Source organism: Vulpes lagopus, chromosome 2, assembly GCF_018345385.1.
Source record: "Vulpes lagopus strain Blue_001 chromosome 2, ASM1834538v1, whole genome shotgun sequence".
NCBI classification, from domain to species: domain Eukaryota; kingdom Metazoa; phylum Chordata; class Mammalia; order Carnivora; family Canidae; genus Vulpes; species Vulpes lagopus.
The window spans coordinates 131,097,405-131,120,072 of record NC_054825.1 but is presented as its reverse complement, the minus strand read 5'-3'; the positions used below and the strand labels follow the sequence as shown (position 1 = coordinate 131,120,072).

The 22,668-nt window shown below is 36.4% G+C and overlaps 1 protein-coding gene across 4 annotated transcripts in view; it reads right to left on the bottom strand.

Moving 5' to 3' along the window:
• The window catches only part of AGTPBP1 (ATP/GTP binding carboxypeptidase 1), a 174,944-nt gene that overhangs the window by 73,075 nt on the left and 79,201 nt on the right, over positions 1 to 22,668 (bottom strand). For all 4 annotated transcript variants that reach the window (XM_041743506.1, XM_041743508.1, XM_041743507.1 and 1 more), the window contains 3 exons: positions 17,571 to 17,748; positions 8,187 to 8,284; positions 3,689 to 3,805 (listed from right to left, as the gene is read on the bottom strand). In XM_041743506.1, the coding sequence (XP_041599440.1) occupies positions 3,689 to 3,805; positions 8,187 to 8,284; positions 17,571 to 17,748 (393 nt within the window). The remainder of the gene's footprint in view (positions 1 to 3,688; positions 3,806 to 8,186; positions 8,285 to 17,570; positions 17,749 to 22,668) is intronic.

Genomic DNA, 22,668 nt, shown 5'->3' with positions numbered 1-22,668 from the left:
TCCAGAAAGGCTCAAGTCCATGCAGCTGTGGCAGAGTTACAGTTCTGTGGTTTCATATTAGTTACCTTATAGTTACTGTGTAATTAGTGCCACTTAATGTATGTTACCAAAAAAATAAATCTATCTACCCCAGACTAGATGTAGTATTTTTTGTATAATTGGATTTCCTAATACTGATATTTGTCATCCCTGCAGAAAGTGTATTGGTTTTTTTAAAAAAGAAAGTGTATTTGAAAATAAAGTCAGATGGAAAATTCATTTAAAAAAAAATAATAATAATAATAAAATAAATACAAAATTGGAAATTAAAAAGCCAACTCTGACATGACCAATGAATCGAAGTAAAAATCATAATGGAAATAAAGTTTTAAAACAAAGATAATGAAAATACTAAATATCAAAACGTATATAATGCAGCTGAAGCAGTAATTAAAATGACACTTATAACTTAAAAATACATATCCTGGAAAAGACTGAAAATTACTGGATGCCTATCTTAAAGTGACAATATATTAAAAAAAAAAAAGGAAAATGACAATCCTAAAAAGAAAAAAAGAAGAAAGAAAAGTAGGAAGATTAAGAGATGGCACTGTAAGCCACTGTTAATATGGGGATTTGGGGATGCCTGGACGGCTCAGCAGTTGAGTGTCTGCCTTCGGCTCAGTTCCTGATCCTAGCATCTGGGATGGAATCCCACATTAGGCTGCTTGCAGGGAGCCTGCTTCTCCCTCTGCCTGTGTCTTTGCCTCTCTCTGTGTCTCTCTTGAATAAATAAATAAAATTTAAAAAAAAAAAGAAAATATGGGGATTTCAACTTCAAAGACATGCTAAAAGTGATTCTAGGAAACAGCAAGTGGAAAGGGAACCAGTTTTTCCTGATTAAACTATGTAAAACTATGTGACTCTTTAAACTGTCCATATATTAACTTTAATAAAAATTTAAAACCAAATTTAAAAGAGTAAAAATTAAAAACAAAATGTAACAGAGCCCATATGGTAACTGTCATCATGCTACCACAGATATATGAAAAAAGAGCTGTGAAAATACAGAATTTTGACACTTCCAATATTCTGCCATTAAAAAACAAAAGCAAATAAAACTGTAATTGTCACTATGAATAAATAATAATAGTTTTAAAAACATGTATGGTGGTCCAAAAAGTCTGCTAATAATTACTTCAACAACTCTATATGTTGCCTTCAAATGCATTCAATTTGCCTCCATCTGGCCTTAACACATCTGGAAACAAAGTGGGTAGTATTCAGGATTCCAACAAACACATCAAGTAATTTTAAGCTCCAATGGCTGATACTGAAAATGACATGCAAATCCAAGTGGAAAAAGTCAAAATTGAAATTAATTTCTTTTATCTTTAATATGTCATGACTTGCCAGTATCTGAGAAGAATCATCTTCTGAAAAAAATTCTTCCAAACACTTATCTAGAACCAACCAATATTTTTAATTCTCAAAAATACATCAATTAAATACTGCTGCTCATAGTTCCAACACACACTTGAAAAAATAGAGATTAAAGTATTTGATTAATGCATTCCTCTGAAATTAAAAAAAAATATATTACAGTGCCAACACAACTATTTTAGAAATGATTTTCCAGTTATGTAAATAAAAAAGAATGTGCTATTCCACATAACATATGCTACAGAAATACAGCTGTATTCCATTAAACTTTATGGCAAAACAGAGGACATATCAATAAATTTACATTATCTGGAATACCTGAAGTAGCTTCTTTTGCTTAAACATAATAAAAAAGAGTGACTCACTTGGGGAGACTTTTCAGAGCACTTACATTCTGACAAACCTGTCTTTACCATCTGACCCTGGCCAAGTCAGACCAAAAGTAGTAACAGGCTCTTCTATGAGCAGCCAAACTAAAGGACAAGCTGGCCAGCTGTTAGGTGCCAAGCAGGAAACCATCAAGGGTAGCCTAAGCCAGGTGATGAATTAACAGGCAAGACATCTAAGAACTCATCACCATAGCTTACAAGAAAGAAGTGGCCTGCTAAAGAATGAGAATCAAAATCCCAGCCTTGACACCCATTAAAAAAATTTTTTTATTCCCACATCAAAACACCATTTTTTAATCATGTTATATAGTTCTTATACACAAGAAGACAGAAGTAGGTGACGACTTCACATAATAATCAATCCCTTCTCCAAATCCCTTCCACACATTTTTTTGCTTTGAGTTAGCAGTATTTATCATCTCTAGTTTATTCTGAATTCTCAGCTAGGCACAAAGGCATTAAAATAGTAGCCAGATAGTTTTGGTAGGTTCAGTGGGAGAAAATCATCCTGCATCCTTTCCTGAATGCCTCTTCCTACCTTCTTTTTCTCTTTTTGACAAATATCACTCTCCTTTATTCCTGCCTTCCTCCTAGTTCCCCTGATTTCAAAGCACCTTCCAACATCCCCCAAATCTCTGAGAGTACCAAGGAACTGGGGAAGGGGGAGTGAGAGCAACCTGCTGCTGCTCCTATTGCATCCAAAGATCCTAAGTTCCCAAAGATAACCCTAAAAAATGAGAACTCTAAAGCATGAACATTAGCGAGCAACCACAGCCCAGCCCACCCTTGGGCAACATGGTTGAACTGTGAGGGTCCAAGTCATGGATTTTTTTCTGACGAATGCAGTACAGTTCTCTTCCTTATGGTTTTCTTAGTAGTGTTTTCTTTTCCTAAGCTCACTTTACTGTATACAGTATGTAGTACATATAGCATACAAAATGTGTTAATCAACTGCTTATATTATTGGTAAGGATTCTAGTCAACAGTAGGTTATTAAGTGATTAACCTGCAGGGAGTCAAAAGTTATACGTACATTTTTTACTCCACTGGGAGGGTAGCACCCCTAAACCCCTCATTTTTCAAGGGTCAATTGTATTTCTCTTTTTATTTCTAAAATAAAAGTCACATTAAAATCTTTTTCTTCGATGGGGGCAAGATGGTGGAAGGGCAGGGTCCCCAAATCACCTGTCCCCACCAACTTACCTAGATAAGTAATCTTATCAGCTGGGTGAGAATAAGAAACTATATCTACTAATTGCCACCAATTCCATTAAGGTTTACTTGCTGTGTAACCCATGCTAAATAAGTACATTCCAGTAAATAAATGAGGATAAGAAATGTCAACAAGAAGTCACCCTCCCTGTGAATCAACTCAGATATAAAGACTTCAAGTTCTCCTCCCCTCCCCGCCATTCCCTGGTTATATAGTGACTGTCAGGAAAAACAATCCAACAAGCAGAGACTACAGTTTTAACCTAGCACTTTTTCAGCTCTCACCCCCCTCCTTAATTGGATGGAATGAAGATAAATACAACTTCAACATAAGATTTTAAAATGCCATTTTAAAGATTACTTATTAAAAAAAGTAAAAAAAAAAAAAAACTATGCCAATTAAAGCAATGAGCCCAAGTGATAAAAAAAATGTAAAAGCTAGTCCAAAAATTTAATGAGTTAGTCCCCTCATTTTACAGATGAGCAGTCTGTAGCTCAGAATGCTGAAATAACTACCTAATGTCACCCAGAAAGGCAACACTACTTTCATATTTTAGAAATAAAGAGAAGAAGGAAAACAGTGATTACGTGCCTTAGGAAGGGGAAAAGAATAAAGGAACTTTTTCTTAAAATCAATTAAGATGCTGTATTTTCTATATTTATACCTGAAAATCATCAACAAGCTCAGGGAAAAGGTGTTCATACATTTTAAGTTCTTCTATCGTTCGTCCAGGCTCCTGCTGAGGTTTTAGTTTGTTAATATCCGTTTCAATATCATCATTCTGAAATAATAAAAATGCAACCAGTTAAAAAAAAAAAAGGTAAAATTACAGAATACATTTCAGATAAAGTTTTCCAAATTATTAATTATATATAGAGAATAATCACTGAATAAAGGTTGTATTAATTTTACCATAGATTGAATTGCTTGTATTTTGGGGTCATTTTGTTGTTGTTGTTTTGGTTATTTCATCGTGTTTTGTTTTGTCAAAGGTTATTCTAATAGAACACAGTATTTGGGCTCCTGAAGACAGAAAACCTAGTGTCAAGATCCAGACTAAGGATATTCCCCACAATCTCCTTAAGTGCCATAGTTTTATTCATATTAAAGGGAAGATGAACTTAAAATTAAATTGAAAAATATAAATATATGATGGTAGTGGTGATAATCAAAATAACTAACATTTACTTAGCACTGAAAATGTGAGAAGCACTATGCTAAGCATTTTACATAATTTAATCTGCAAAAAAACACTATGAAGTAGTTAGCATCACTACCTCCATTTAACTGAAGAGGAAACCGAGGTACAGGGAGGCTAAGGGGCTTGCTCAAAATTACACAGTGTGTAAAGGGCCAGGATGAAAACTAATCACTGATTTCAGAGCATACTCTGTTAGTCAATGCACTGCCTCAAGACAAACCAACAATTACCCCATACTCTCATATTCCATGGTCAATAAAGTTCCCTTAGGAAAGCTCAGTGTCACTATATATTGTTTCTCAGGGGAAAAAAAGTAAAAAGCTGAACAACACCAGGAAATTATTTCCATGCCCCTTTAGGAAAGAAGAGGATAAATTTAAAGGAGAGGTATGACCTCAGAAAAACAGGATATGTATCTGGGATTAATTCGATCTCTATCTGTTCAAAGACCTACACATACTGTACCAGAAAGACAAGTTCAGTTTACCTACTATCCAAGCTATTCTCTACAACCTTCAACAAATCAGGCCTCACAAATACAAACTCATCATTTCATTATCTTCATTGCTAAAGAGAGATATAAGACCATTTAATTTTCAATGGGTTTTAATTTTGCAATTATCATCAGAGTAAACATACTTTTAGCCTTAAATCTATCATGCTTCAATCCTTAAAATGTTTTATATACGTATATCTGACTAAATATAGACATTTCACATTACCAAGTAATTTAAAAGGAAAAACATACTTTGTATTTCTCATACTTCATATTCAGGAACTTAGCTATTATTTGTATAACCAATAAAAAGATTTTCTCCATTGCTATAAATAAATCACACTGGTTGTATTTAAAGAGTATCATGTTAGTGGATCATTAGTGTATAATTATTAGTACATGAATATGTAATTTCATAGATCTTTAAATTATGCACTGATGAACCAAAATATGTAATTTCCTTGACTGGCACCTAATAAAATATACAGTGCTTTCAAAATAACAAAAAGTTTATAGAAATATTCTTTTTCTAAGCATACTCAAATTCAACATTCAATATTATTTTATGACAATAGAGCCATATATATATAGCTTTCAAAACAAAAAAAAAGAATTTATCTGTAAAACAAGCATTGTGGGGAAAAACTATTACTTGGAGAGGTTGGAAGCAGGAAATTCATGTTTTGGTTCAGGGGAAAACAAAGATGAAGAGCTACTGACAGCCTTAGAAGAGAAAAAAAAATCCACTTTTCACCATTGCTTAAAGTTCTTCTAAAATAAAGGAAGGGAAAACAATGCATTGAAGTTTATATACTGACAAGTCCTGGCTACCTGGAGAGGAGGCTTCTAAACTTCCAAGTTTCTATAAATGCTCCAAACTGAAAAATCTGTGGTAAAGGGAATGGAATCATACAGTGAGGGAAAAACAGTCTCTAAAACTACAACCACAATCAATCACAAACAAATATTAAACCCAAACAATGTAACAGATTCACCTGACACACAGGAAAGAAATAAGGGACTTAGTTAAAAAGGAAAAATTAGTCCAAATGTAACCACCAATGACAGGAAGAGGTAAACTGTAGTGAAGAAGAAAAATAAGATAATATAGCTCAGCAGTCTCAAACAGCCAACAATTCTGTAGTCCTTTAAAAAAACACATTTTGGTATAGTATGGTGGTAGAGAGAGTGGACATTCACATCAGATTGCTTTATTCTGAATCCTGGCCCCATCTCTTATAAGCTACATTAATAATCCTTCTGTGCCTCCTTCTTCTAATTATTAGCCCTATAAAGCAGAGGTAATAATACCATGTACCTTATAAGACTGAGATGAGGTTTTAATAGTTATTATATGTAAAGAGCACAGACTAGCATAGATGGTAAATTCAAATGGTTTAGACATTTCATAATGCCAAATCACTGCTATATACCTGAAATAAAATATTATATGTCAACTATATTTCAATTTTAAAAAAAGAGCATGGACTAGCATAGGATTAGATGTTTAATAAATCCAATCTATTATTTTTTCTTATTATTGTAACTGGTGTGTTAAGATAAAGTGGGGGAAAATGTAAGTAATCGCAGCTACTCCAGTGAGTAATATATTTACTAACATTAAAACAACTAATACTTAAAAAAACAACTGTATTTTTCAAAGATGTCAATGTCACAAAAGACAAAAAAAAAGTGGAAATATTCTACATTAAAGGAGATGTAAGGGACAAAATAACTAAAAGCAATAACCGCTACTAGCTCCTATTCTAGAGAGAAGGAAAAAATATCTCATAAAGGTCATTTATGAGATCAACTGACAAAGTGGAATACAGATATCAGATTAGATAAAAAGTTATACCACTATAAATTTAAGAAGTTGATAACTACATTATGGTTATGTAAAAGAATACATAAAATATTTTTAATTAAAAAATAAAATAAAGAATACAACTATTCTTAGGGAATATTTGCTGACATATTTAGCGGTAAAGGACCATGATACATAATATATGTAACTTACACTCATATGATTTTTAAAAAAATTTTAAGTATATATTCATGCATATACACTGACAATCTCCAAGCAGCAAAATTAGAATCATTATTATAATCCCTACTGAGTTCTATTTCCCCACCAACCTTTATCTTACATCTGTAGTGATCACAACAAATATTTATAATGAGGACTCTGAGCCATAAAAAATAAATTATACTCAACATACTAGATTTTTAAGAACATGGAAACATACAGCACATAAAAGAAAGGTTTCTATCAAAATATAATTCTTTAAGGTATAATAAATTTAATGTCAATCTGAAATTTTACTATCTCTAAACATTCAGTTCCCAAAGAACCCCCCAAAAATGATTTTTTTAATATAGCTCCTATATCTAAAGAAAACTTTACATAACAGAATTTAAATTCTCATAGCTTGGATCCCATGGTTCTTTCCTTACATCAAGTCCAGAACCATAATCATACAATCAATCCAGATTTTTCTGCCTTGACCATCAGAGCCAGCACTGTTTCTCTTCTTTCTAGCTTCTTGAAGCAAGGATGCAGACCATCATGCTGCCCAGATTGGCTACCTTGACAATTCTGCCAAAACTTGCCTTGGTGATCGCATTTATCAATAATGAAACTGGTTCTACATATACTATTAAGATGGAAATCTCCTTCCAGTATATTATATTCTATCTCTAGAGAGGGTCAAATACTCAGTGTACCCAATTTTCATGTGGCATTCAAGACAAAAAGGGCCAAGCAGGCAAGGGTCAATGGATCTCTCTCCACTCGCCAAAAAAGCACTAAGCTAAACAGTTGAAAACTGAAGGACTTAAGCAGGTATTTTTCCACAGATATTAAAATGACCCCTTCTCAACACTAAATAAAGCAAATATAGTCTCTAAACCTACAGGAGTGCCATAAAATTCTAAAAACTCCCCTGCCTCTTTACTTAACATCACATATAACATGACAATAATCTTATCTTGTCTCAATTCAATTAATATTTTTGTCCATTTTCTTATTCATTTAACGGAAACCTAAGAATCATTATGTAAACTCTAATTCTTACCAAAAAGCCAGCAGTTACAGATTATTTTCCTACTATTTTTATATCCCCAAAAGACTGCTGAAAGGGGAACAGGTTGCCACTGAGAACCTCGAACCACTTTCCTTCAAACTCAGATTTCCTTAGACTTTGAAACCTAAGTCAGATGGGTTCCTGAGATCATTCTGGTCAAAAGAGTGAAAATAAGTTATTTTAATGCCTTTTTCAGACCAATGCACTCAAAGCAACATTATTTTCCCTTTCATGAGTTTAGTGTCACAAGTCATCACAATAAAAAAATGTGAACAAAACAAATTAATCTACTATTAAGCTACATCGATTTCCCCAATCTTTGTTTTACAACTGGGTACACAACTTATAAGGTTGACTGAAGACAGATATTTATACTAACCTTAAAATTCTGATCTACGTCATCTTCATTTTCAGTTTCGTTTTCGGCTTCTAAGTCAATATCATCGTTGTCATCACTTTCATCTACTACGTCATCCACTGTGACATAAAACGTGCTATAAGTAGGTCAGAGGTAAGCATTCTATAACATGCACATCCAAAGACAGGATGCTATATACAAACAACATTGGTATTTCCATCACCAAAGAAAAAGTTAATGAAATTCCTTATTAAAAAATGTCTCTAAGGCTGTGCTAGGTGTTGAAAATCTATGAGATAAAGTGAAAGTACTTTAAAATTTGAAAAAGTACTTTAAAAATGTATGGGTGTTTTTTACCCATGTTCTCTGTTTTTAAAATGAATGTCTTCTGTTGCAACAGCCTGAATGAAACATCTTACTTCCCGTAAGTGATAAATTTCAAGAACTGGTTTCATTCCTTTAACAACTGACTTCTCATTTGTTTCAATAGCTACCATGTGTCATGTGTGCCATATTGTATGCTGAGAACTTTTTTTGTTTTGTTTTGTTTTGTTTTGTTTTTTGAGAACTTTTTAAAATATGTGTATAGTCCCTGTCCTCAGAAAGCTTGAGTGGTTAAAGAGCAGAAAAGAGTAAACAGGTAACTACAATACAAAAGTATAAGTTAATGAAGGCAATGTTTGGGAAAACAAAGGATGGAATAACTAACTGCAATATGCCTGGAGTCAAGAGACTAAGAGTGATCACTCCACAAAACAGGTTATTAAGCAGTATCCTGAAGAAAATACAGTAGCTTTCTAGGCGAGCAAAGGAGTGGGTGAGTATGGCTTTTAAGAAAAAGATGAAAATAAGTAAAGAGTTGAGATAATATTCTTGGAAAACAGCAAGTGTGACTAAACTTGTATGCTTGGGAAAGTACTAAGAAAGGCAAGTAAGAATGAGGAAATGAAAGGTACAGTAGGCCAAGCAGTTTAGATTCTTAACCTATGGAAGACAAGCACTGAGAATTTTCAGTGCTTGAGAGGTGAATGGCTTAATTCAACTTAACAATGCTCAAAAGACCACTCTAAAGGTGAGAGAGGGAGCACATATGTGGAGGGGATCAAATTAAAAGGAGACAGTGACTTTCTGGATCAATGCAGCAGGAATGGGGATGATATTCATATTCAAACTCAGAGAACACATTATGAAGGGACAAGAGGACCATGACTGTGAGGAAGACAAGGCAAGATGAGTGGAAGAGTATTCAGAGAGGTAAGTGAGTGCTTTAAAACAAACTAGAGAATATTTTAAAAGGACATTTTTCTAAAATATTTAATTCTATTGAGGAAGAACTGACACATATTAATTGTATATGTTTAAGTGTGCAATGTGATCATTTGATACAAATATACATGGTAAAATGATTACCAAGATGAAGATAATTAACACATCCATCATCTATACAATTAACATTGCTAACAGTGTGTGTGTGTGTGTGTGTGTGTGTGTGTGTCGTGAATACTTAAGAGCTCCTCTTGGAAACGTCTAAGTACACAATATCGTATTATTGACTACAGTCACACCAAGCTATTCATTAGATCATCAGAACTTGATCTTCTTAAACCGAAAATCTATTTTCAGTTTAAATCAAACCCTTTGACCCTATCACCCCATTTATCACTCCCCTCATTGCTGGCATCCAACATACTAGAATATCTAGTACTGTGTTGAATAGAAATGGTGAGAGTACATCTTTGTTTTCTTCCTGAGTAAGGGACAGGAAAGAAAGGGCTAGTTGGGAAAGACAGATAGGGGGCTATGGGATCAAGCTCACAGAAATCCCGAAAATGCTGAGGTATAAGGAAACCAGAGATAAAGGAACAAATCAGACCACCTCACCCTAGGTGTGGGTAGGCAAGGTGTCTTTTTTATGACAGTCATCTGTGACTCACAAAGAGTAACCAGACCCCAAAGAAGAAGTAAGCCATTAAAGATGTTATCACCAGTCCTTACTCAAACTAAGACTTCAGAAGAATGATAAGGCCATAAGCTCCCTGGTCAGTTCTAAATAAAAGACTGTCAGAGAGGCTCACAATGGCAACCGTGTCAGATCCCCTCTCACTTCTGAGAGCTTTTCCTGTATTCTTGCTTAATAAACTTCTATCACTTTACTCACTCTCCTTTGTCCACAAGATTCATTCTTCGACTCCATGAGACAAGAACCTAGCTCTTGCACTTCATTCCTGATCTTATAGGAAAGGCTTTTAACTTTTTACCATGGAGCACAATATTAGCTATAGGCTTGTCATACATGGTCTTTATTATGAAGAGGAATATCTCTTTTTTAACTAACTTGTTAAGGATTTAACCATGAAAGGATCTTGAATTTTATCAAAAGTGTTTTCTGTATTTATTGAGATGATATGATTTTTAACCTTCATTATTAATGTGGTTTATCACATTTTGATTTGTGGATGTTGAAACGTCCTTGCATCCCAGAGACAAATTCCACCTGATCGTGGTATATGATCCTTTTCATTTGTTGTTAAAGTCAGTTTGCTGTTACTTCGCTATGGATTTCTGCACCTATGATCACCAGAGATACTGATCTGTGTAAGAGTGCTGATAAGGCGGACTCCTTTGGCCCTCCATCTTGTTCGTGTCCACACAATGACCTCTCAGAGCACACTTATGCCCTGACCAGGAAGCAGAAAGGCTTGTTCTGATCTTCGCTAAAGTGGTGCACTACTTTGGATACCTAGTAAAGATCCTCTGGCACACACATGGCACCACTTTTAAGAACTACCCTTTTACCTCACCACAAATGTCCCTCGCTCTAGAAAAGCTGTGGATTCTGGTCTAGACTGGCCAAAGAACGGCTGTGTAGCAGCAGCACCTGGATTGCACACTCTCATCAGTAAGTTACCCTGAATAAACTCTAAATGGTATGGAGGGATTTGGGGAGTTTTAGGTCTTAAAGTGCCCTCTTAGTCTGGAGGATGCATCTGAGGATACAGTTGCTTCTTCCAGACTTTTAGGACTGATTGGCTTGGACGGGGAAAGACTCTCATCTGAAAACAAACATGAGCACACAGGTTGGGGAGGTTCTTTGTGTCTGCTTCAATGTCCTTCATCAATGTCTTACAGTTTTCAATGTACAGGTCTTTCAACTCCTTGGCAAATTTATTCCTTTTTGTTATTGTATAGGGGACTGCTATCTTAATTTCTCTTTCAGATAGTTTATTGTAATTGTATAGAAATGCAACTGGTTTTTATACATTTGATTTTGTATCCCACAACTTTTTTCCTGAAAAGGCACAGCGACACAGTCTCCAGGCAAAAAGTATGCACTACAAAAATGTCTGTTACTACTTCTGTTGCTTGAGCGACTGTGGTACTGCCATAGGTCACTGTGTAACATCAGCTCAGTTCATCCTAATTAATATCACTTTCAACTCTTTTGGAATTCAATTCTTTTGGAAATAGCAAGGGTTAAATATTGATACTGCACAGTAACTTGGGTCTATGTATGCGAATGTACGAACCTCAGTCAGTCATGGACAAACAAGGGAAGAGCTGACATTCAGAGAATGAACCACAAGAAAAAAAGAAAGGGACTGAATTAAGAAAAGCCTAATGCAAACAAGAAAGATGACTGCTTGGACAGGGAGAAGGGAAAATGCAGTTTAGTGTCTGAGAGAAAATGTTTTTAATTTTTAACCAAATCTTCCAAAGTATTTTCCTTTACATGGTTTTTCCCTTTGGTCCAGATGTCAAATGCCATATAGCTTAGGGTGTCTGAGCCTTTTTCTTCTCTTCCAATGAATATTATCAACTATTACAGCTTAATTATACAATTAAAATAAAGGACTATAAATCAATCCTTGTCGTGGTTTTTCAAAATGTCCTTGGCTCATTAAGTAAAAACTAAAATACAGGGAAAAGGGATCCCTGGGTGGCACAGCGGTTTGGCGCCTGCCTTTGGCCCAGGGCGCGATCCTGGAGACCTGGGATCGAATCCCACGTCGGGCTCCCGGCGCATGGAGCCTGCTTCTCTCCCTCTGCCTATGTCTCTGCCTCTCTCTCTCTCTGTGACTATCATAAATAAATAAAAAAAAAAAAAAAAAAAATAAAATAAAATAAAATACAGGGAAAAACTTAAATGCCTATCAACAAGAAGCTAATTAGATAAATTATACTAAATCTATATGACATAACAATTAAAAGGAATGAGTCAGTACTTTCTGTAAGGTTTTGGAAAGTATATTCCAAGGAGTTTATTTTGTTTTTGCTATTGCTCCTGTAAATGTGATCTACTTTCCTCTTATGTTTTCCAGATGATTTTGTTCATGTATCTACATATATAACACATACACAGGAAACCTACTTTTTTATATTTCCCTTGTAAACAGTACTTTATTGAACTTTTATTTCATCTAGATCAAGTTTTTAAAATTGATTTGCTTGGATTTTCTACACAGACAAAAATATTCTCCACAGATACTACTAACTTTATCTCATCCATTTAATGACTAAGACTTTCCCTTTCTCTGTCTAATGAATTTGTCTAGAGCTTTCAAAATGGTGTTAACTAACAATGGTTGAAATTCTGCAACATTTTGCTACCAATTGTGACAATGGCTACTGATAGGAGTTGGAGAATATCCAGCTTGTTTGGGAAATATTCCTGGATTCCTGAAGAAATTTTATTTGGGGACGCCTGGGTGGCTCAGCAGTTGAGCGTCTGCCTTCGGCTCAGGATGTGATCCCAGAGTTCCAGGATTGCGTCCAACATCAGGCTCCCTGCATGGAGCCTGCTTCTCCTCCCTCTGCCTCTCTCTGTGTGTGTCTCTCATGAATAAATAAATAAAATCTTTTTAAAAATTAAAAAAAAAATTCATCTGAAACTAAGAATTTTATTAAATCTCTTCACAGCATTTACCAAGGTAATCATTTGCTTTCTTTTTTTGATCTACTGATAATTTTATTAATTATATCTTAATATTACAATGAACTTACTTTTTAAAAAATAATCCTTACTTTGTCAAGGTGCCGTATACATTAAAAATATGACTCAATACAATTTGCTAATATTTTAGGATTTTTACATTTATTTTCATGAGTGACAGTGACCTCAGGTTTTAGATTATTCCTACTAAGTTTTGATTTCAACATCGAGCTCCTTCTAAACTTTCCCTTTTTTCTATGCTCTGGAAAACAAAGCAGAGAAAACTTTCTTGAAAGTTGATAGTTTCTTGAAACTATCACATCAGCAGCATTTGGTGTCTTCATGGAAGGCAACCTGACATGACAGCATATTCAGTTGTAGGTTTTCTACTATTTAAGTCGATTCTAGTTACTCATATTTGTCTAAAATACTGTCCATTTCAATCATATTTTCAAATGTATTAACAGGAGTTATCTTCTGCACCTACTTGTTTTGGTTAAACCTCCTCAATTTAATTTGCAAGAACTGAGAGGTATAGTAAAACCAACCAATAAGATTGTGTTTCTGTGAACTTCTTTTTATTCAGTGATTGTAGTTTCACCTATCTTTGCCCTAGTATTTATGGCATATCTGTTATTATCTAACTTGTATAAAATAACCCCTGCCGTTTTAAATTAAACACTTGTTCTGTGTAATATTGCCTCCCTCATCTCTTTTAAGGGAATAATACCTACACATCTGCCCATTTTTTTATACTTTCAAACTTCATACTTTCAAACTTTCATCTTGCTATTAAGAGTCTCCAGTAAATATCAGCTACTTAGATTCTGGGTTGTTTTGTTTTGTTTTTTTTAAGGTTTTATTTATTTTTTCATGAGACACACAGGCAGAGAAGCAGGCTCCATGAAGGGAGCCTGACGTGGGACTTGATCCTGGGTCTCCAGGATCACGCCCTGGGCCAAAGGCAGTGCTAAACCACTGAGCTACCCGGGCTGCCCTAGATTTTGGTTTTTAACCTAACCACAGATTCTTTCCTTTGATCCATTTTTTTTTTTTAAGTTTATTTGACACAGAGAGAGAAATAAATATTGACAGAGAGAGAAATAAATAAAGATTATTTATTTATTTGATATAGAGAGAGAGACAGTAAGAGAGCACACAAGCAGGGGGAGCAGCAGGCAGAGGGAGAAACACACTCCCCACTGAGGACCTGACATGTAGCTTAATCCCAGGACCCCGAGATCATGAAGGCAGATGCTTAACCAACTGAGCCACCCAGGAGCCCCAATTCATTTAGATATCTTATTACTAAAACCAATTTGCTTCTTCTTGCTTTGTATTTTGCACTCTCAGGATTTTTGTGCATCTCTGAAGTTTCCTTGCTTTTCTATAGCAATAATAAATGAGCCTCCTCAAGACTTTTCTCCCCCCCAAAAATAAATAAAATATATCACTTTACATAAAATTTCAAAATGTTGGGATCCCTGGGTGGCGCAGCGGTTTGGCGCCTGCCTTTGGCCCAGGGCGCGATCCTGGAGACCCGGGATCAAATCCCACATCAGGCTCCCGGTGCATGGAGCCTGCTTCTCCCTCCGCCTGTGTCTCTGCCTCTCTCTCTCTCTCTCTGTGACTATCATAAATAAATAAAAAATTAAAAAAAAATTAAAAAAAAAATTTTCAAAATGTTCATAGTCTCAGTCCATCCATGGATTCCTATGATTCAACAGATCCCAAACTAAGGATCTCTGTTTCAGATGTTACTTTTACATTTTAAAATCCATATCTGAACCACTATTTCTGTAATTATTTTAAAAATGCCAGAATAGTGTAATATTCCTAAGAATAGGAACCCAAACAATATAAACAATATAAATTATATTTAACATAAATGTATATTCTAGTTTATTTGTGTAAAAGACCCACTTTGTTATAGCTGTGAAATATGTATCCTTGGCCAAGAGTTGGTTGATGTATTCCGACAGTATGACAATTATTTAGTATTATGTAATTAACAATTTGTAATGTTTAATACAATGATTCTGCTACCATGTTGTCTCTATTCTTGTCATTTTAATTCATCACCAGCCAGCCTGAAGTAATATTTCATGTAATTAATTCAGAAAGGGTTTCTGATAATCTACTTCCACACCTTTATATACCTAAGAATATGTCACCTTCACATAGGGATGGCAACTCATAAGTGTTCAGAAATCTTGAATGAGGACTTTTTCCTCCAAATCTCTATAGATGCTGCTTCATTATCTTTGGGCATTTAATATTCTAGAGACAAAGCCTTCAGGTCAGCTCGATTCCTTCATCAACAAATGTTAAGTATACACTGTGTCCAATAGATGCTCAGGATAAAATGAAGGGGAAAAAAAACAACAGTTCTATCCTCATGGAATTTATATCCTAGCTGAGGTAAAAAATAATGAAAATTGTGACCTATGTAATGAAGTCTGATATATGAAAAAGTAATGGTGAACAGAAAGAGGGTATTTTCCTTATGCCTGCACAGTTCCGTCAAAACCCTCCTCTCACATCTTAATCATGAAGACCTGTTGGTCAGTGTAAATCTCCATTTCTAATTTAATCCATTAGTGTGAGATGAGACAGGAAAGGAGCCCTCAGAAAAATATCATCACTGTCAATTTCTCCCCAGGTCTGATGAATTCACTGCACTAGAAGTCAGCTTTCTCTACCTAAAGACAGTAGGAATGGGGTATGTCCTGTGTCCTATATCACTCCCAGTCTTACCACCTGCTGTATCATACAGAAGTCTCCCCAAGCTTCCTACCAGTTACAAGCACCACTTCAGCCCCTATCATCCTACACTGAGATACAGGAAAGAAAGGCACTCCCACTGCTCCTGATCGTCCCTCCAAGTTAAGTGTTACTGGCATCTCCATTCAGGACTCAGTCAGACTGAATTCACAGAAGGGTAAGCAGAAAGTCGATGTTGTTCATTAGTATATCCCTACCTCCAGCATGTTTGCTGCATGTTCTGTGTTTCAGGAGAATGCTTCTTTTACCTTGTTTTCACTTTTGCTCAGATTTTCCCCTATTTTTAAAGTCTGCTAGTAATTTTAAAGGCAATGGGAAAGAGAAATTAGATCACTTTTTCACTTTGCTATCTTACTCAAGTCCCAGACTGACTTGCAGACTTTTTTTTTTTTTAAAGATCTATTTATTTTTATTTGTGATAGAGAGAAAGAGGCAGAGATACAGGAGGAGGGAGAAGCAGGCTCCATGCCGGGAGCCTGACGTGGGATTCGATCCCGGGACTCCAGGATCGCGCCCTAGGCCAAAGGCAGGCGCCAAACCGCTAAGCCACCCAGGGATCCCCAGACTTCTCCTTTTTTTTTTTTTTTTTTTTTTTTGTCGCAATTTTTTTTTTTTTTTTAATTTTTATCTATCTATTACAGTCACAGAGAGAGAGAGAGGCAGAGACACAGGCAGAGGGAGAAGCAGGCTCCATGCACCGGGAGCCCGACGTGGGACTCGATCCCGGGTCTCCAGGATCGCGCCCTGGGCCAAAGGCAGGCGCCAAACCGCTGCGCCACCCAGGGATCCCAGACTTCTCCTTTTTTAAAGGAAGTTTCTGAATAATCCATTTTGGTATTTTGCATAGACTAAATACTTTGGTATTTTGCATAAACTTGTACTTTTATACTAAAATATTTTTAAAATAAAATCATAATGGTGGACTCTGCAATATATATACCATTAACAAATCTCTATCAAGGATAATAAAAATATAATTATAATCATCTAAAAATTCTCTTAAGTTACTTCAAATTACTTGAAGTAATTTGCTTTTAAATATAAATATAAATTTTATAATATAAAATTTTTCTCACAAAGCAGTGATCAACTGATGAGGAAATACTTTAGAAATTCTAATAATAGTCTATCTAGACTATATTCTCTTTCTCGTTTTGCTGGATCCAAAAAAATTCTACTTTTTCCCCACATTAAGAAATTTCAACTCCTACTTCTATGTTCCCAGCACTAATGAAAATGGCAACCAGCCAATTTCTGATAATTTCATTATTTTCATTCAAGTAAGTCATATGCAAGTTTTGTTAAGCATAAACTATAAAATTTGGGGTGATTAGGTATTCTTAACTTAAAAAAAATGAAGTTTATCAAAAAGTTATAAATATAAGTCCAAATAATCTGTTACCTAAATATTCTCATCCTTTGAAAATGTATGTAACCTATGAAATAATGTTCCTATGTAAAGTTTAAATTTTTTCAAATTCAAATTTACATATATATGTAACACATTCCACACCACTTCCCTTAATTATCAGACCCCAATTTCTTATATTTGAAGAAATAACTAAAATATGTGAAAGTGTACTGTGTTCATTAAGGTCTCCTTTTGCTATAAACTGGAAACGAGCAAAAAAAGTCAACAGTCACACAATTCCAAGAACCATGGAAAGCCAACAGTAAACGTGCGGTCTTACCTTCAGGGGGTAAACTGTAGAGCTGGGCCACAGGCCCCGTCACAGGAATAACTGGCAACTGGAAATGGAAAGAACTTTTAATCGTTGGGAGTGGCAGGCGATTTTTAGGAAAACACTTCCTCATGATCAGACTGGAGGTGTTGACAAGTGGATCAAGAGTCCTGACTGCCAAACATTCCTGTTTTTTAAGAAAAAGGTAATATGCCTTTGGTGAATAATTGAATCAGTTTTACATTACTTCATAAATATATCAATAATTTTCAAGAGAAAAATATCACAAAAACCAATATTTAAATATAATATGATTATACAATAGCTTTGGCTATTCGGAAGTATCTCTTCATAAGTAAGAACTTCATGTGGCAAATTTAGTAAACTTTTCCTAAAATACCTTAACCAAGCAGAAATCCGTACCATCTTTGGCACCAAAAGTCACCAAAGTATATTAGTCCCCTTTTATCCCTGATTTCAGTTATCCATGGTCAACTGTGGCCGAGCACAAATGATCTTCCTTTGGACCTAAGATCAGCTGTCAAAAGATCAATATTAGCCCTAATGCTATAAGACAACATATCTACATTATTTCATCTCACTTCATCACATCACAGGGGCATCTCACATTATCATAAGAAGGATGAGTACAGTACAATAAGATATTTTGAGAGGGACCATATTCACTTAACTTTTATTATAGTATATTGTTATAGCTGTTCTATTTTATTAGTTGTTAATCTCTTACTGGGGTTAAGTAATAAATCAAACTTTATCACAGGTATGTATGTATAGGAAAACATATATTGTATAAATAAGGTAGAGTACCATCCAAGGTTTCAGGCATCTAAGATCCAGAGGATCTTGGATTGGATGACTAACAGATAAGGATGAATTACTGTGCTAAGTAATATCTGAGTGACCTACAAGGCATTTAGCAAGCCTAGGTCATAAAAGAAATATTCTTTTTAATTTAAGGGACAAAGGAAAAAAAAAACATTAAGTAAAAAAGACACTGAGAAAGCTATAAGAAATAAAAAGGAACATGCGTTGACTGGGTCTTTCTCAGAACTCTATCAATTATTATACAATAATACCTCTAATCAGTCGGCTCTTCAACTTATTACAAAAATAGCCTGAAATACCATGATTTTAAGTTTTAAGAGTGTAATGCGCTATCCTGGTATCTAATCTTGACAAGGGTTAATGGACAGAGTATTTGAACATATAACATACAACATTATTATTATTATTATTATTGACAACTGGCATTTAGATAGCACTTTGACATCCCATAAAATCTTCAATACAGAGCGGGGCAAGATGGCAGAAGAGTAGGGTCCCCAAGTCACCTATCCCCACCAAATTACCTAGATAACTTTCAAATCAACCTGAAAAACCTATGAATTCGACCTGAGATTTAAAGAGAGAACAGCTGGAATGCTACAGTGGGAAGATTTCGCACTTCTATAAGGTAGAAAGAGGGAGGGGGGTAGTAAATAAATAAATAAAGCATCCAGTCGGGGAGGGGCCCCCACGAGGAGCCTGGCTAACATCAGGCAGTGAGAGCCTCCAGGACAGGAAAGCCCAGTGCCAGAGAAGCAGGAACTTTACCAATCTTCCCGGACAGAAAGGTGCTCGCAGGAACTCGGACAGGATCCCAGGAAGGGCAATGGAGCCCTGAGGTTCCCGAGGTCACTAACAGAGGAAGTGTGCCCCAGGGGAGAGCGTGCCACACACCGCAGGACAAGCTCCATAAAGACTCCAGCGCATGCCCCACGTGTGCCCAGCTAGGCCTGGGAGCAGCTCAGACAGCAGCTCCACATGGAGGGGGCTGCGCAGCTCCAGGAGCACGAATCCAGCAGTGCAGGCCCCGGAGCCCAAGGCAGTGGGAGACACAGCCCAGGATCCAGCGCTCCCCTTGGGACAGGCGGAGCCTGGGAAAACACAGGAGAGCAGGGACACTCCAGCCACTGAGCGCCCCCAAGCAATGCAGATCAGCTCTCCCCGCGCCCGGAGCATCCAAGCCTCTACGGACTGGGAGACTGCGGTAGTTATTGCTGGAGCTGACTCCTGAGCTGGAGAGCTGGCCGCCGCAACTGTTGTTGTTCCTCCTGGTGTCACCTTGTGCCTCGGACTGAGCCTGGCTGTCAGGAAGCAGGAGCCTCAAAGGATAAACGACTCCCACTGAGCAGTACACCTGGCAGGGGGCAGGACAGCTCCCACAAGTGCACACACCTGAAAATAAGCAGAGAAGGCCCCTTCCCCAGAAGACTGGCTGGAAGGACAGGGGAAGAGCAAGTTCTTGACCAAGCAGTGCTGGAACGCTCCAGGGGAAGTCGAGGACTTACAGTATATAGAATCAGAGGATAACCCTCCTTGTTTTTTGTTTGTTTGCTCTTTCTCTATCTTTCCTTCCTTTCTCCAGTACAACTTGTTTTTAGCCACTCTGCACTAAGCAAAATGACTAGAAGGAAGAACTCACCACAAAAAAAATAATCAAAAAGAGTACTCTCTCCCACAGTTACAGAAGTTGGATTACAATTCAATGTCAGAAAGCAATTCAGAAGCACAATTATAAAGCTATGGTGGCTCTGGAAAAAAGCATAAAGGATTCAAGAGACTTCATGACTGCAGAATTTAGATCAAATCAGGCCAAAATTAAAAATCAATTAAATGAGATGCAATCCAAACTGGAGGTCCTAACAACAAGGATAATGAGGTAGAAGACTGAGTGAGTGACAGAGAAGACAAGTTGATGGCAAGGATGGAAGCTGAGGATTAAAAAGAAAAACAATTAAAAGATCATGAGGAGGACAGCCCAGGTGGCTCAGTGGTTTAGCACTGCCTTCAGCCCAGGGATTGATCCTGGAGACCCAGGATCAAGTCCCACATCAGGCTCCCTGCATGGAACCTGCTTCTCCCTCTGCCTATGTCTCTGCCAATCTCTCTCTCTCTCTCTCTATCAGTCTCAAGAATAAATAAATAAAATCTTAAAAAAAAAAAAAAAAAAGATCATGAGGAAAGGTTAAGGGAAATAAATGACAGCCTCAGAAGAAAACATCTACATTTAATTGGGGTTCCAGAGGGCGCCGAGAGGGACAGAGGACCAGAAAATGTATTTGAACAAATCATAGCTGAGAACTTCCTTAACTTGGGGAGTGAAACAGGCATTCAGATCCAGGAGATAGAGAGATCCCCGCCTAAAATCAATAAAAACCGTTCAACACCTCAACATTTAATAGTGAAACTTGTGAATTTCAAAGATAAAGAGAAAATCCTTAAAGCAGCAAGAGACAAGAAATCCCTAATCTTTGTGGGAGGAAGCATTAGGTTAACAGCAGACCTCTCCACAGAGACCGGGCAGGCCAGAAAGGGCTGGCAGGTAATAATTTTCAGGGTCCTAAACGAGAAGAACACGCAACCAAGAATACTTTACCCAGCAAGGCTCTCATTCAGAATAGAAGGAGAGATAAAGAGCTTCCAAGATAGGCAGAAACTGAAAGAATATGTGACTACCAAACCAGCTCTGCAAGAAATATTAAGGGAGACTCTGTAAAACAAAGAGGAAGTCCAAGGAAACAATCCACAAAAACAGGGACTGAATAAGTATTATGACACTAAATCCATATCTTTCAATAGTAACTCTGAACAAGAATGGGCTTAATGATGCCATCAAAAGGTACAGGGTTTCAGACTGGATAAAAAAGCAAGACCCACCGATTTGCTGTCTACAAGAGACTCATTTTAGACCTAAGCCTGAAAATGAAAGGTTGGAGAACCATTTACCATTCAAATGGTCCTCAAAAGAAAGCAGGGGTAGCCATCCTCATATCAGATAAATGACAGTTTATCCTAAAGACTATAGTAAGAAATGAAGAGGGACACTATAGCACACTTAAAAGATCTACCCAACAAGAGGACCTAACAATCATGAGTATTTATGCCCCTAATGTGGGAGCTGCCAAGTATATCAATCAATTAACAACCAAAGTTAAGACATACTTAGATAATAATACACTTATACTGGGAGACTTGAACACGGTGCTTTCTGTAATTGACAGATAATCTAAGCACAACATCACCAAAGAAACAAGAGCTTTAAATGATACACTGGACCAGATGGATTTCACAGATATTTACAGAACTTTACATCCAAACGCAACTGAATACATATTCTTCTCAAGTGCACATGGAACTTTCTCCAGAATAGAGAGAAACTTTCTCACATCCTGGGGCACAAATCAGGTCTCAACCAATACCAAAAGATTGGGATTGTCCCCTGCATATTTTCACACCATAATGTTTTGAAACTAGAACTCAATCACAAGAAGAAATTTGGAAGAAACTCAAACACGTGGAGGTTAAAGAGCATCCTGCTAAAAGATGAAAGGGTCAACCAGGAAATTAGAGAAGAATTAAAAAGATTCATGGAAACTAATGAGAATGAAGATACAACCGTTCAAAATCTTTGGGACACAGCAAAAGCAGTCCTGAGGGAGAAATACATTGCAATACAAATATCCATCCAAAAACTGGAAAGAACTCAAATACAAAACTTAACCTTGCACCTAAAGGAGCTGGAGAAAGAATAGCAAATAAAACCTACACCCAGCAGAAGAAGACAGTTAATAAAGATTTGAGCAAAAATCTCTATTTTCAATGAAATAGAGACCAGAAGAACTGTGGAACAGATCAACAGAACCAGGAGTTGGTTCTTTCAAAGAATTAATAAGATAGATAAACCATTAGCCAGCCTTACTAAAAACAAAAGAGAAAAGACTCAAATTAATAAAATCACGAATGAAAAAGGAGAGATCACCACCAATACCTAGGAAATACAAACGACTTAAAAACATATTATGAGCAGCTATACGCCAATAAATTAGGCAATCAGAAGAATTGGACGCATTTCTGGAAAACCACAAACTACCAAAACTGGAACAGGAAGAAATAGAAAACCTGAACAGGCCGATAACCAGGGAGGAAATTGAAGCAGTCATCAAAAACCTCCCAAGACACAGAAGTCCAGGGCCAAATGGCTTCCCAGGGGAATTCTATCAAACGTTTATAGAAGAAACCATACCTTTTCTACTAAAGCTGTTCA